General features: G+C 42.7%; 1 protein-coding gene across 5 annotated transcripts in view; it reads left to right on the top strand.

Moving 5' to 3' along the window:
• Nucleotides 1-15,935, top strand: part of mre11a (MRE11 homolog A, double strand break repair nuclease) — a 66,305-nt gene that overhangs the window by 37,628 nt on the left and 12,742 nt on the right. For 4 of the 5 annotated variants that reach the window (XM_067986352.1, XM_067986353.1, XM_067986351.1 and 1 more), the window contains exons 14-17: nucleotides 7,438-7,500; nucleotides 9,838-10,051; nucleotides 11,003-11,107; nucleotides 12,987-13,045. In XM_067986352.1, coding sequence (XP_067842453.1) covers nucleotides 7,438-7,500; nucleotides 9,838-10,051; nucleotides 11,003-11,107; nucleotides 12,987-13,045 — 441 coding nt within the window. The remainder of the gene's footprint in view (nucleotides 1-7,437; nucleotides 7,501-9,837; nucleotides 10,052-11,002; nucleotides 11,108-12,986; nucleotides 13,046-15,935) is intronic. The other variant, XM_067986355.1, reaches the window with a different exon arrangement.

Below are 15,935 nucleotides of genomic sequence, written 5' to 3'. Positions count from 1 at the left end.
CCAATAGCACTAGATGTGGTCCAACAAGATCTGGTGATGAATGGCTAAACCAGATGTGCACCAGATATGTTTAAGTCTGTGCCCCTTATACTTGAGGGAGCAAAGATGGGGGCCATCCTAGGTTGGGGGAGAGCTGGGGACAAAGGCATCAAAGGTGCAGGTGAGGAAACATTAATCTTCCCAAACAGTCTGTTTTTATCAGGTGATGCTACAAGAAGAAATGTAGCAGGCAATCAGTTCCATTATATAGTATTGGTCCATTGGGCTAGGGAGGGGGGAAAATGAGTCAGGGTCTCGTTCCTGGTTGCTATCCAGTGACTTCCAGTGGAAAATGTGCTTGTGTGTATGTTGGGTGAGAACAGGATAAGGATCAACTGTGATAGCCCTTATTCAAAAAGCCTGCTAATACTCTAGATTCACATATGAAGAATAACCACTGAGAAAGGTTGTGTAGTAACCTTTAAATGCCACTAGATGTTGCAATTGTCCTTTGTAACTGCAGTATAACATTATGAATTTGGTAGGAGTGGCCATTTTTATTCCTATTCCTATTTCAAGAGACTTTGGGGCAGTTTTCCATTTTTAGCAGTTGGACGTAAAGGTATAGTGCTTAGCGGAAAATCTGGCAAGGAGGATCTTACGCCTAATTTTCTGACCAATTAAATTAATGGGTGGAAAATCGGGCAGTGTGTGTTATGGGTGTGAGCTCTGCCCTGCCTGACTTTCCTCTTGAGCCAAGCGATGCCTAAATTCTCTAAACGGATAAGTGTGGTGTGTCCCTATGGGATGAGAGTGCATTCATATTGTCATTCCACACTAGGAAAGCAGATACTCGACATGTATGAATTTCTCAGCTGCTCAGTTAGGAGATTCTCAGGGGCTTGGGGAACCCCAGATATATGCATGGGTTCTGCTAGAGTTTAATTGGCCAAAACTGTACAGCCTACCAGCACACAGCACTGTTAAAACTTCATGCTGCTTGTCCAGGCAGGATCATCCTCCCTGGCCTGCAGGGTTATTTGGAACCAAGTGGGAACAGTCCCAGCCCCTAGGGATAGGTCTGTCCCTTCAGATTTTATTCATGAGCCAGACTGGCTGGTCAAACAACAACTGTGGCCTTAAGTACTACAGACCCGCCTGGCTCAGGTATCCAAGGACTGACATGGTTCCAACTTCCATCTGTAGATGTGTCATTTTGAAGCCCCTTCAATCCCATGGCGACCCTGCTTAGCTGCCACCACCCCCCCCCCCCCCCCCCCCAAAGTTGGTTTTGGCTATGAATAATATATTCTCCAAAAATACATTTGAAGTGATTTTAAAACTTCTTGTAAAGTGATTCTTCTTTTCTACTAATATAACATTGATTTTCATGTTCACTAGAATAAGTAGTGACAAATTGGAGGCTCTGTCTAGAATTTGTATTCAAGCACAGCTTAAATTCTTGCTTAGCTTTGCAAATCATCATTTTTGAATAAGGGCTATCACAGTTGATCCTTATCCTGGTCTCACCCAACATACACACAAGCACATTTTCCATTGGAAGTCACTGGATAGCAACCAGGAACAAGACGCTGACTAATTTTCCCCCCTCCCAAGCTCAACGGACCAATGCTATATAATGGAACTGATTGCCTGCTACATTTCTTGTGCCATCAACTGATTAAAAACAGACTGTTTGGGAAGATTAATGTTTCCTCACCTGCACCTTTGATGCCTTTGTTCCCAGCTCTCCCCCAACCTGGGATGGCCCCCATCTTTGCTCCCTCAAGTAATTGAGAAGAAATTTAAAACCATAATATCCCCTTTTAAGGAAACAAAATTCATAAATTTTTTAAAAGCTGATTAGAATCATAGAAAGGTTACAGCATGGAAGGAGGCCATTCGGCCCATCAAGTCCACGCCGGCTCTGTGCAAGAGCAATCCAGCTAGTCCCACACCCTCTCCCTATACCCGTAGTCCTGCAAATTTTTTCCTTTCAAGTGCTTATCCAGTTCTTTATTGAAGGCCATGATTGAATCTGCTTCCATCACCCCCTTGGGCAGTGCATTCCAGATCCTATCCACTCGCTGTGTTTAAAAAAAAAAAAAGTTTTTCCTCATGTTACCTTTGGTTCTTTTGCCAATCACTTTAAATCTATGTCCTCTGGTTCTTGAACCTTCTGCCAATGGGAACAATTTCTCTCTATCTACTCTGTCTAGACCCTTCATGATTTTGAATACCTCTATTAAATCTCCTCGCAACCATCTCTGTTCCAAGGAGAACAACCCCAGCTTCTCCAGTCTATCCATGTAACTAAAGCCCTCATCCCTGGGATCATTCTTGTAAATCACTTCTGCGCCCTCTCTAAGGCTGTCACATCTTTCCTAAAATGCGGTGCCCAGAACTGGACACACTACTCCAGTTGTGGCCAAACCAGTGTTTTATAAAGGTTCATCATGACTTCCATTCTTTTGTACGCTCTGCCTCTATTTATAAAGCCCAGGATCCCATATGCTTTTTTAACCGCTTTCTCAACCTGCCCTGCCACCTTCAATGATTTGTGCACATATATCCCCAGATCTCTCTGTTCCCGTGCCCCTTTTAGAGTTGTGCCCTCTAGTTTATATTGCCTCTCCTTTTTCTTCCTACCGAAATGTATCTCTTCACATTTTTCTGCGTTAAATTTCATCTGCCACTTGTCCGCCCATTCCACCAGCCTGTCTATACCCTCTTGAAGTCTATCACTATCCTCCTCACTGTTTACTACCCTTCCAAGTTTTGTGCCATCTGCAAATTTGGAAATTGTGCCCCGTCCACCCAAGTCCAAGTCATTAATATATATCGAGAAAAGCAGTGGTCCCAGCACCGACCCCTGGGGAACACCACTGTACACCTCCCTACAGTCCGAAAAACAACCGTTCACCACTACTATCTGTTTCCTGTCACTTAGCCAATTCTGTATCCATGTTGCTACTGCCCCCTTTATTCCATGGGCCGCAATCTTGATGATAAGCACTTTATCAAACGCCTTTTGAAAGTCCATCTATACCACATCAGCTGCATTGCTCTCATCAATCCTCTCTGTTACATCATCAAAAAACTCTATCAGGTTAGTTAAACACGATTTGCCTTTAACAAATCCACGCTCGCTTTCCCTAATCAATCCACACTCGTCTAAGCGACTGTTAATTTTGTCCCAGATTATCATTTCTAAAAGTTTCCCCACCACTGAGGTTAAACTGATTGGCCTATAGTTGCTGGGTTTTTCCATACACCCTTTTTTGAACAAGTTAGTTATTAGTAATTAGTTATTACTCTGGTTTTCTTTCTCCCTACTCTGGTTTTCTTTCTCCCTTTTTCCAAGTTTTCTCCTGAAGCTGTGTCTGCTTGCTTGGGTACAGTTGCACAAGCAGGAGGTGTTTGTTGGCCACTTTTAATTTGATGGTGAGCAAGCTATTAGACTGTGGGTGTCATCACAGTCAAGACTGATACTATACTCACCCTGCACATGTGTGTGTTTGCACCCATGTCCTCACCTAGCAGGGTGACTGAATAGCAACCAGGAATGAGAACCATGGCTAGTTTGCCCCTCCCTTACCAGGGCCGCTGAGGCCGATGCAGATATGCCTGCGTCTGCTCTGGCAGAGAGCCAAGCAAAAGCAGTTGAAGTTCAGATGATTAACTGTGCCAAACTGGATAAATATCCAGATCGGAATGGAATTCCGGTATAGACCGAATGGCCTGTTTCTGTGCTGTAAATTCCATGTAATTGGTGGTTATATGGAGAGATATAGAGGATGCAGGGTATCAGTGGGAGAGCATTTTGATGGTACTGATCATAATTCAGTTAGATTTAGCGTAGTTATGGAAAAGGACAAAGATAGATCAGGAATAAAAGTTCTCCATTGGGGAAAGGCCAATTTTACTAAGCTGAGGTGTGATTTAGCAAAAGTGGACTGGAAACAGCTACTTGAAGGTAAATCAGTGTCAGAGCAGTGGGAGGCGTTCAAGGGGGAGATAGTGAGGGTTCAGAGCAAATAAGTTCCCACAAAGAAAAAAGGTGGGACTGCCAAATCTAGAGCCCTCTGGATGACAAGGAGCATACAGGGTGGGATAAGACAAAAAAGGGAAGCTTATGTCAGATACTGAGAGATCAATACAGCACAAAGCCTAGAGGAGTATAGAAAGTGCCGGGGTGAAATTAAACAGGAAATTAGGAAAGCTATGGGAGAGCTTGAAAAAATATTGGCAGGTAAAATCAAGGAAAACCCAAAGAAGTTTTATAAATACATAAAGAGCAAGAGGATAACTAAGGAAAGAGTAGGGCTTATAAGAGCCCAAAAAGGTAACCTGTGTGTGGAGGCGGAAGATGTGGGTATGGTTCTTAATGAATACTTTGCTTCTGACTTCACAAAAAAGGGGATGATGCAGACATTGTAGTTAAGGAGGAGAAGTGTGAAATATTGGATGGGATAAACATAGTGAGAGAGGAAATATTAAGGGATTTAGCATCTTTGAAAGGAGATAAATCAACAGGCCCGGATGAAATGTCTCCCAGGCTGTTAAGAGAAGCGAAGGAGGAAATAGTGGAGGCTCTGACCGTCATTTTCCAATCCTCTCTGGCTACAGGCGTGGTGCCAGAGGATTGGAGGACTGCTAACATTGTACCATTGTTTAAAAAGGGAGAAAGAGAGAGAGTAATTACAGGCTAGTCAGCCTAACCTCGTGGTGGGCAAATTATTGGAAAAAAATTCTGAGGGACAGTATTAATCGTCATTTAGAAAGGCACGGATTAACCAAGGACAGTCAGCATAGATTTGTTAGGGGAAAGTGGAGACTGACTAACTTGATTGAATTTTTTTTGAGGAGTCAACAAGGAGGGTCGATGAGGGTAGCGCGTTTGGTGTAGTCAACATGGATTTTAGCAAGGCTTTTGACAAGGTCCCACATGGCAGACTGGTCAGAAAAGTAAAAGCCCATGGGATCCAAGGGAAAGTGGCAAGTTGGATCCAAAATTGGCTTAGTGGTAGGAAGCAAGGGGTAGTGGTCAACAGGTGTTTTTGTGACTGGAAGGTTGTTTCCAGTGGGATTCTACAGGGCTTAGTACTAGGTCCCTTGCTTTTTGTGATATATATATATATTAGGGGGCATGATTAAGAAGTTTGCAGATGATACAAAAATTGGCCGTGTGGTTGATAGTGAGGAAGAAACCTGTAGACTGCAGGAAGATATCAATGGACTGGTCAGGTGGGCAGAAAGGTGGCAAATGGAATTCAGTCCAGAGAGGTGTGAGGTAATGCATTTGGGGAGGGCAAACAAGGCAAGGGAGTACACTATAAATGGTAGAATACTGAGCAGTGTAGAGGAACAGAGGGAGCTTGGAGTGCATGTCCACAGGTCCCTGAAGGTAGCAGGATAAGTAGATAAGGTGGTTAAGAAGGCATACAGGATACTTTATTAGCCAAGGCATAGAATATAAGAGCAGGGAGGTTATGCTAGAACTGTATAAAACACTAATTAGGCCACAGCTAGAGTACTGCATACAGTTCTGGTCACCACCTTACAAGAAAGATGTGATCGCACTAGAGAGGGTACAGAGGAGCTTTACGAGGATGTTGCCAGGATTGGAGAATTTAGCTATGAGGAAAGATTGGATAGGCTGGAGTTGTTTTCTTTCGAGGTGAGGGGAGATTTAATTATGAGGGGCCTAGATAGAGTGGATAGGCAAGACCTATTTCCCTTAGCAGAGAGGTCAATTACCAGGGGGCATAGATTTAAAATAATTGGTAGAATTAGGATTAGAGGGGAGTTGAGGAAAAAATTTTTCACCCAGAGGATGGAGGGGGCCTGAACTCACTACCTGAAAAGGTAGTAGAGGCAGAAATCCTCATTGCATTTAAAAAGTACTTGGATATGCACTTGAACTGCCATAACCTACAAGGCTATGGACCAAGAGCTGTAAAGTGGGATTAGGCTGGATAGCTCTTTTTCGGCTGGCACAAACACAATGGGCCAAACGGCCTCCTGTGCCGTAAACTTCTATGATTCTGTGAGATTATTATATTCTGCGCACGACTCAATCCTTCCTGTGTTGTGGGGAGGGGAAATGTCTGCAGGACAGCAAGACAAAGCTGAATAGTGGAGATGTGTATGTAAGAGAGGTTTTAATGCATTCATTCTCCGAGTCACACTTTACTTCAGCTCAACATCAGTAAAAGATAAGCCGTATTTCTCGGATATTGCCAGTGCTACATGATGCCAGCCTCAACTTCATCAACTACCAGTTTACACCCCAAGCTTAACCCAGAGGTATGGAACCTTAGTGTCCTCTTTGAACCCAAATCGAGCTCCCTTTGCCTCAGCTCTGGGGCACCCAGAAAACAGCACTATGGCCTGGCTCCAGACGTCCACCGACCAGAAGATCTACTGGGGTCCTGGGGTAGGCCGCAGACTTTAAAGTTTACCTTTTTGGAGCTTGATTTCCCCCCACCCCGATCCAAAGATATGTAGGTCTAATGGGGACCTTCTGACTGCCGATCTCTGTCAGTGGCCAGAAGGTCCTGATCTCTAAGGCTGGACTTGCAGCTGCAAGTCTGAGAGGTCTACAGGTGCACTTAACTTCCTTGCCTCCAGTCCCAAGTCCTGCCAGGGAGCAGGCCAGTACCAGGGGTGCCTCTGGGCAATGTAAATGGCCTGGGATGGAAAATCCAGCTCTTCGGACTGGACAGGATTTGCTCTTGTTGACTCCAAGTTGGGGTGGGGGCAGAAAAATCTGCGTTTTTAACTGCAGAATCCATTTCACAACACTAATAGAATGTGAACCTCCCGCATTTACTCAATAAGAACTGGTATTTCTGGAACCTCCATTCTATAGTAACTACAACACATCCAAGAAAATAACACCTCACACCCAAGTAGACATTCCTTTTCCTTCCTCCACCCCAGGCCATTGTTTTAATATTCACCCTCACCATCCATATTTATGAAATCCCCTCTGTAATGCATTAATCATTACTTGCCTAGTGCAGAAACACTGGATTATTAACTGTGATTAAAAGCACACTCACTCACTTGTTTGGAGAATGCTAATTCTTCTCATTTTCCTACTCAATTTGCCAGCCAGGTTTTATTGGCCATGTACACAGAGTGCTTTGGTTGCTGCAAAATTCTGACCACCACCTCCATGTGATACCATGTGCATATGTGTGGTAAGCGCACACCTGTGGTGATAAATATGCATGCTGTTTGTAGCGGAACAATTGAGAAGTTCATTAGAATATAAAAACCTTAGCAACTACATACTTAATCAGATAGTTAAAGAGGGTAATGTTTAACAGTTGTCTGCTCTACTGATTACATAACCATCATCCTGACTAGTTATTGGGGCCAGGCGGGGTTTCTGTTCATTACTGGCACGTTTCACACAGACTAGTCATCTCTGATCTTTTTAACTTTCAGGTTCGATATTTCTGTGAAACTCGGAAAAAAAACACTGCAGAAGAAGAAGAAGAAGTTCAAGAGGTAGGTATCAGTTGTGTGCTGCAAGATGATTCTATATTAACTTTTCTATTCATTAATTAAATAATATAGCTGTGCTATAACTTTTTACACACTGCCTCTGGACTCGATCTTTGCAAGCTGCACCATATGACCAGATTTTACAGTGATGCTCTTGCTGTCCTTTTGCTGCCCTGTCTATTTATGGGAACAAATCTGACCCACCCAGGCCCAAAGGTTCCTGCAGTAACTACATTTAAATGTATGTCTCTAGATGCGATGGGGTGCACAGGCTGAATGCCCTATACTCCCTGAATATTTTCAAGCGGGCATATGCAATGTCCCAGATTCTCCTGACAAAATAACGGTGAAGCTAATGGCGCTCGCCATTATTTATGCGGAAATGCTACAGCAACTTCAGGTGATGGACAGATGCGTGGTTAAACACAGAAATCCAAAAGTTGCTTTCCGAATTGCGCCTTTCTGCCATCAACTTTGTGAAACCGCCATCTTGCTGACTGCCTCACCATTAAAATGCATTGAACGGCATGAAGTTCGCGGTAGATACAAACTAAACTTGCCACAGAAAGTTAAATCTTGTCATTTCAAGCGCAAGTACCCTTTTCACGACGTGATAAGTGTTAATTACTGACGATCAACCCCACTGGCACTGAAAATTAACTATTACAAGCGTGGAGTCTCATTCCTTCAGGTTTTAATTGTTGGAGATTTTTAAAATATTAATTTTTTTTTTTAAATGTTTTCTGTCTTTTTTCACTCAATACAATCTTTACTTCTCTTTCTGTACCTGATTTGACATTGAATTCACCCACTCTAATTTACACTTCCTTCTCAGTCCTTGTGCTGTTAATTTCCCAATCCTTCAATCTGATTGGTTAAGGAGATACACAGTTGCTTGCCCTGTTCACTCAGGTCCCAGATGCCCTGTTTCCCTCGCTGTGCCATTATCAGCTCGCAAAAATTTAAAATACGTAATCGTGCAAGGGCAATTCTAACTAACGGCAGATGCCGATAGATGCCCTGCCACAGCAAATTATGGCCCAATATGTTGAATATGTTGTGCCTACATATCTGCTTGGGTATACAGCGGCATTCCAGGTTTCAAAGGAAACTAGTGCACTGATGCCTGTATGCTTTGTAACCTTGTAAGGACAAATGATTCTTCATTTTTCCCCTATTCCCCCTGCTCCTTGTCCCCATAATTAAAAAACATAATTTTTTGAAAAAATTATGTTTTTTAATATTCTCTCTCTCTCTGCCATTTTGGGTTTCTTACTGCCTGTCTGTGTAATTGACACAATGTATATCCAGTGTACTGGGACGTGCTGTTCTCCGTGACTGGCCTGTTTGAATAACAACGACACCTTTTGATTGGTGTGATGCTGTCCCAGCATAGTATAAGATATGCGATTTGAGAACCTTTTCACTCATTCATCTGACGAAGGGGATAATCTCCAAAAGCTTGTGATTTTAAAATAAATTTGTTGGACTATAACCTGGTGTTGTAAGATTCATTACATTTTATATTAGCTTGAGTCCAGAATGTGTGCCTGTAAATTGGCCCTAGTGATTAACCTGTCTGCCAAATTAATATGGATCATATTAATCTTGTTCATTTGCTCTTTATTTTTTGGGGTGGGGGAATGGAGAGGAGAAAGAAGGCATGTGTGAGAGACAGATAATCAGAAAATTCTCATTTATGTTACAGATTATGTTAAATCATGTTTTTAGCAAATAATTTGGGCAGGTACTTAAAATGAGTAAAGCTTCACTGCCCCCAAACAGTTGAAAATATTTGTGTGTTTTTGTTAGTTCGGTTCTGTAGAGATTGTGGGACATTTTTGGTGGAGAGTGAGTGATTGATATCACCCCTAGTGCTTTGTTCTTGCTGTAACTGCCCATGTTGAAACACAATGTTTAATGATTTTTAACTTGTATTTTAGAATTTTGCTTTTCATTGCAACTTATTTTGTCTGCGGCTTAAAGGCCATGTTCTTTTTCATCTGCGACGGAATTTTTTTTCCCACTCCCAAGCATCTTGGGACATTTTCTACACAAATGCATGTTGTTTATCTTGTAATGCTCTTTAACTGTAACCACTTGGGTCAAAGTTGTAACAATGTGGGAAATAATTTCAGTCATACTTCCTTACTGTGATAGAAATTGCTTTTGCATTAATAGGAAATATCCCATATTTAACTTGAGAAATTGGATCTTTCAATATTTTCAAACTGAATTCAATGCAAATTATACTGTCATTGTATAGCTGCTTATTTGTTGCTTAACGTTATTATAGTGAGCATTTTTCTGATGGGAAGTTTCTTCTCCATTAACTGAAAGGCAATGAGTAGAGCCAGGGCGCATAGGACCGAAGGAAAAGAAGTCTCGGCATTAATTAGTGATGATGATATGGACATTTTTGAAGAAAAAGCTGCAGACTCTGATGAAAGTGGTCTACCTATAACTAACAGAGAGCGAGGCAGAGGTCGTGGAAGGGGCAGCAGTAGAGGCCAGAGCTCTTCCACGGGAAGAGGAGGATCCAAAAGAGGAAGCAGTAAGAATTGTTTACATTATAAAACTACAAAGAATAGAGTCCTTAAAATGTTTGATTTAAAACAATTATTACATTGCCAATATTACCTAGAGTGAGTCAGTATCCATTGTGGGGTTGATTCCTGAACAAAGCACTGTGTTTGACTGCCTGTCACTCAAGCTTGCTTCTCTCCAATGGGTGAGTTTAATCAGTTTTGGTTTGGTGCTGTGCAAAAATGACATGGATTGTAGTTTGCAGTGCACTGATTGAAGCAGTCACTGCTAACAGTACAGACTATTCTGCATGATGATGAATGGAAATGGCTAGCTTTGATTTGTATAAATGGATAAATGTGTTTCTTCACCCCCCCCCCCCCCCCAATGAATAATAGGAGTAAATTTCCACAGCAGTTCTCCTGCTTGCCTGCTGTGACTGTGGCAAAAGTGCTGTGGAAATCCTGGAAAAGTTGCATATTCTACATTTTTCCAGACTTTCTATGGCTCTTCCATTGAAGTTACAACGGATGAGCAGAGAGCCTCCAATATGTTTTGTATCTGTTTCATAAGTGACGTTTGTTCAGGGAGCTAATTCATCAGTGTTTGCTTTCCAAAACGCGCACTCTTGATAATTTTACAGTATCTGTGAAGTGTTCACATTAAGAAAGCAGTCTTCCGCGAGACAAGTAGGCCTGTTTACTGCAAAAGTATATTCAGTTATTAATGTTTTGAACAATAAATCTTTTTCCAAAACCTGCAAAGTTTCTTAGTATTTCTGATTCATATTAGTTGTTTAACAGCTGCTGTTTTGACCTAAAATGGTGTCTTTTTTAGAATGTCAATATAAAAGAGAGGTAATCACAGGAGACTTTTCTGAGCTTATGGAAAGTAACTGCAAAAATGGTATTGATTATTAATCTGTTTTAATGATCCAAAATGCAGAGAGCTTAAGTAATTCTCTTCTATGGTTCACTAGGGAGCAGTGGCAGAGAAACTGGCAAAGAATCAAAGGTCTCCAGCAACAGCAGGGCCTACAAGGCTCCAGTAGTTACTCCTGTAAAGAATATGTCGATTGTGGATGGTAGGCCAATTTATATGTCAGGGGACAACTGCAGATATGTCAAATATTAGTCCTTTCTTTGGAATACACTTCATTTTTAATACTATAATGAGGTTTCTTACAAAACTCAGCATTCTTTTGATTCCCCACTGCAGTTATCTTTGTAGGAGGAAGCTATAAAATAGTATTTTTTTTTTAAAAACAGAGTTTAGTGTTTTGCTGAACATTAAACTAACTATATTATTTTGTATACAAGCTGTTCTTCCAGACATGGCAGTTGAGTGCCATAAGAAATAGAATCAAAATAGACTTAAATTACTTGCAGCTAATCTCTTGTTCTCTGGGTTCCAGTCTTATTCACCAGTGGTTCATCTCTGGGCTCTGGTAAAGACCTAAATTATTCATGGGGTATTTTCAATCTTCTATATGGTTCTGCAGCATATTCCCCATTTGTGTAAATAATTAAAGATCTTTTGTTTAGTGCACATCTGTGTGGCGACAATTCAGAAGTGTCAAGTGTATGCAGTGTGGAAAATAACCACTATTGTTAAGTCTACCATTCACAAACAAGCAAAGACCATAAAACTGACTAAATTGCTCAAATTTCTTAAAGTTCTTTGAGCCCAGTAATTTCTTCACAAACCTAACTACACGGGTAAAATTAAATGTATGCCATAATGCATTACAAATTATATATTTTTTTAAAATGCAAACTCTATATTTACCTATAAGGTTAGCCATTCTATGTTCGAAATGCTTCAAAGAAGTTTGCTCCACACAGGTCCTACCCTATCTCTGGGGCTTGATTTCTGTTTTGTTCCCTGAACCTTGTTTCTTCAATTGGGATGGTGCGTTGTAGCTGGCAAATTCTGACTGTGTGTGTGTGTGTGTGTGTGTGTGTGTGTGTGTGTGTGTGTGTGTGACATGATTTTCACCTTTCTGTGGGGTGTGATAACTGGACTGTACCATGCCAACCAGTAGAAAAAGATCCTTCAACCGTGCCAGGGATCCACTGTGTGTGAAAGAGATGGGACACGTGAATTTCAGTTTACAGCCCTCTCCCTTAGAATTATAATACTCAAGTGCATCACAACCACCCATGTCACAGGATAAGGAAACAAATTTAAAAATACCAACTGTGAGATGCAAGTTGGGGGTTGGGGGGGAATGCAGAATTGAAGCTTCTGCTTTTTCAATGTTAATGCAAGCTGGTGGCTGCTCTTGCCAAGTTTGAGATGTGTGGGATGTGCATCATGGGAGTTGTAGTTTTCATTCCTTACCTGTGGAACTGCAGAATTTACCACAACAATCCCCTCACAGGACAGCTAGGAAGAAAAATTATAAATAATATCTGTGACCTGTGAGTCATGGAAAAAGACATTACAAAAGTAAAACAATTTAACATTTTCAGCATTTTATAGTTTAAGCTTTTAAATAAGATTTCTGAACAAAAGATTTGATTTGGGATGAGGTTTTTTGACATTGAGGGAACTGATGGGGATATCCAGTAATGCGATGTAAGTGGCTTCAAATTAAGAGTAGATTATACAATCATGTAAATAACACTGATACTTTACAAAACTTGCTTTAGATGTAAGCAACTTACAGCAGAAGGTAGATGGTATTAAAAATATTAAATCTGTACGGGATGTATCTTTTATATGTAATATTTTTATCTTGTGTCAGTCATGTGATATATAACTTCAATAAATTTGCTATAGGCAATGCCACAGGACATGTACTAGTGTGTATAATAGATTAGAATTTTGTTGAAGTAGTTGTAGGTTTTAAAACTGTTCTGTTTTACTTGTGGCTGCTCATAATGCTACTGTAAAATAAAATTGTCTTTGTCTTTCTGGTTGTTGAGTAAATTACCAGTAACCAAACATTTTTATTTCAGCCTTTAAAGCATCTAGCCAGCGTCCAGCACGGACTTTGCATCAAAGTACTTCTGTGGAGGTAAAACTTTTAATAGTTTATTAACCATTTGATACAATATAATTTTTTTATGTACTAGTCACTCTACCATAACATTGCAGATGGGAATCATGACCAAGTGCAGTATTCAGATCAAGGAGGGATATAGGGCAGGGGAATAACTAGATCTGGAGGGGGGGATAACTGGACCCAGCCAGGGAAGGAAAAGGGGGAGAAAAGGAAGAGAGGAGAGAAGAGAGGGGTAGGAGGGGGATGAGATGATGGGGAAGGAGGACATTGCCCTATCAAACCCTTTCACTATCTTAAAGACCTCTATCAGGTCACCTCTCAACCTTCTCTTTTCTACAGAAAAGCGCCCCAGCCTGTTCAACCTTTCCTAATAAGTATATCCTCTCAGTTCTGGTATCATCCTTGTGAATCTTCTCCAATGCCTCTATATCCATTTTATAACAGAGACCAGAACTGTGCACAGTACTCCAAATGTGATCTAACCAAGGTTCTATACAAGTTTAACATAACTTAAGGGAGAAATGGTCATAAATAACAATTATTTGGTAAAAGAAAAAAATTACAGCTTTTGATCAGTGGTCAGGGTCTGAAATGCCATGGAAAGGTAAAGTCCCAGTTTACAGTATCGGCTGTTTTCCAAACTTAAGATACAATGTTAAAAGACCCATCATGTAAAGGCCTATCACAGTGTATAACAGAAACTGAATCCAAATGTTTACACTTTTAAAATGGATTTTTCCATAGATGGAGCCTGATGTTTTGAAATGGAATGTTGCAACCTACCGAGGTTTTTTAATATCTAATAAATATATGTTGTATGGCAAAGATTATTATGCAAAAAAAATTTTCCCAATCCAAGCCAGAGTTCAAATCAAAATGAAGTAAAAATTTGATGAATATAATTTTTAAAATACAAACTTGTGTGTATGTGAATGTCAAATTCCGAACTGTCTAGCCTTTGGCCCTCCAGTCACCACGACATTTCTGCAGCTACCGATCTGTTCAATCACACCCTCACCCCCACCTTTGATGCCCTTGTCCCCATTAAAACCATTACTCTCACCCTGGTCGTTCCCCCTGGTACGGCCCTCATCTCCGCTCCCTCTTAAGTACAAGGGATGCAGACTTGAGCGTTTACGGCAGACAACTGGTTCAGCCATTCATCGCCAGATCTGGCTGGATCACATGAAGCATTATCGGGTCCTGCTCTCCTCTGCCAAAACTGCTCACTATTCCAGGATCATCCTGGAATGCAAAGATAACTGCTGGCTTCCCCACTCCCCTGCCCCCTCCAGCCTCACCTCCAACTTTGTCACTAAGATTGAGACCATCCATTTAGCTGCTTCTGCCCTAGCCATGAACTCACATCTTTCTCCAGTTTCTCCCCTCATACCCTCTCCGAGCTCATCTTGATCTTGAGACCCACCTCCTGGCCCCCATGTTAGCTGTTATTGTTAACGGTTCCCTCTCCTCAGGTACTGTCCCCCACCCGTCATCACACCCCTCCTTTTAAAAAAAAAAAAAAACCATCCTTGACCCCTCTGTCCTTGGAAACTACCGTCCCATTTGCAACCTCCCTTTCCTCTCAAGTCCTTGAACGTGTTGTCGCCTCCCAAATCCGTGCCGCTCTTTCCACAACTCAGTGTTTGAATCCCTCCCAAATCAGGTTTGCGTCCCTGCCACAGTACTGAAACGACCCTTATCAAAGTCACAAATGACATTCAATAGACTGTGACCATGGTAAACTATCCCTCCTAATCCTTCTCGACCTGCCTGCAGCCTTTGACACAATTGATCACACCATTCTCCTCCAACGCCCCTCCTCCGTCGTCCAACAGGGTGGGATTGCGCCCGCCTAGTTCCATTCTTAACTATCCAGTCGCAGCCAGAGAATCACTTGCAATGGTTTCTCTTCCCGCACTGTTACCTCTGGAGACCCCCAAGGATCTATGCTTGGCCCACTCCTATTTCTCATCTACATGCTGCCCTTCGGCGATATCATCCGAAAACATAATGTCAGATTCCACTGATGACGTCCAGCTCTACCTCATAACCACCTCCCTCGACCTCGCCACTGTCTCTGATTTGTCACGCTGCTTGTCCAACATCCAGCACTGGATGAGCAAAAATTTGCTCCAACTAAATATTGGGAAGACCAAAGATTTGGGGCTCGATTTTAGGGTCTGGTTACCTGCGGGTTTCCAGCGGGGGGGCCCCGAAAATCCCGATCTCCGATCACGTGACCGGATTCGGACGAAATCCCGGCCACTTCCGGGTACCGCGCTGACGTGCGGGGCTGCGCGCGCAAGCCCCGCTGGTGGGAATCCCGCAGGCAATTAAAGCCAGCGGGGTTCCACTTGAGATCACTTAACTTGCTCGTTGTGGTCAGTTAATGAGCTGAAGCAGCTGTCAAAAGAGGAAGTGTGGGATTTTACGGTCAAAGCAGTCAGTTTCCCACACTGGGGGAAACAGGACCCTTCAAACCAGGCGTGTTGCAGCCAGCAGCCTGTGCCAGGTGCCAAGGTGCGCTCCACGGGGGAGCGCCCTCACCCACGCAGGAGGCCACCGCGTCACATAGGGCAACCCCTGCCCTCCACCAACCCCCGCCAAGCCAGAGGACAGACCGACACGAAACCGCAGCCCCAGTCCGAGGACCCACCCACCTACCCTGCACAACCCCTCACACCAACACCTGCCAGATGGGTGGTGCGTTGACATCGTCGGAGGACGAACAGGATGACCAGCCCCAGCAGCCTCGCAGTCCACGCCGTCCGCCTCGGAGAGGTGGGGCCCCCCAACACGGTGCTGCGGCACACCCACCTGCACAGCAGGAGGGAGGGCAACCGCAGAGAGAGATGCGTCGCAGGAGGCACTACCCTCCGCACAGGGTGTACAGAGCGAG

Source organism: Heptranchias perlo, chromosome 6, assembly GCF_035084215.1.
Source record: "Heptranchias perlo isolate sHepPer1 chromosome 6, sHepPer1.hap1, whole genome shotgun sequence".
Classification (NCBI taxonomy): domain Eukaryota; kingdom Metazoa; phylum Chordata; class Chondrichthyes; order Hexanchiformes; family Hexanchidae; genus Heptranchias; species Heptranchias perlo.
The sequence above is the reverse complement of the archived record's forward strand: the minus strand, read 5'-3'. Positions and strand labels throughout refer to the sequence as shown.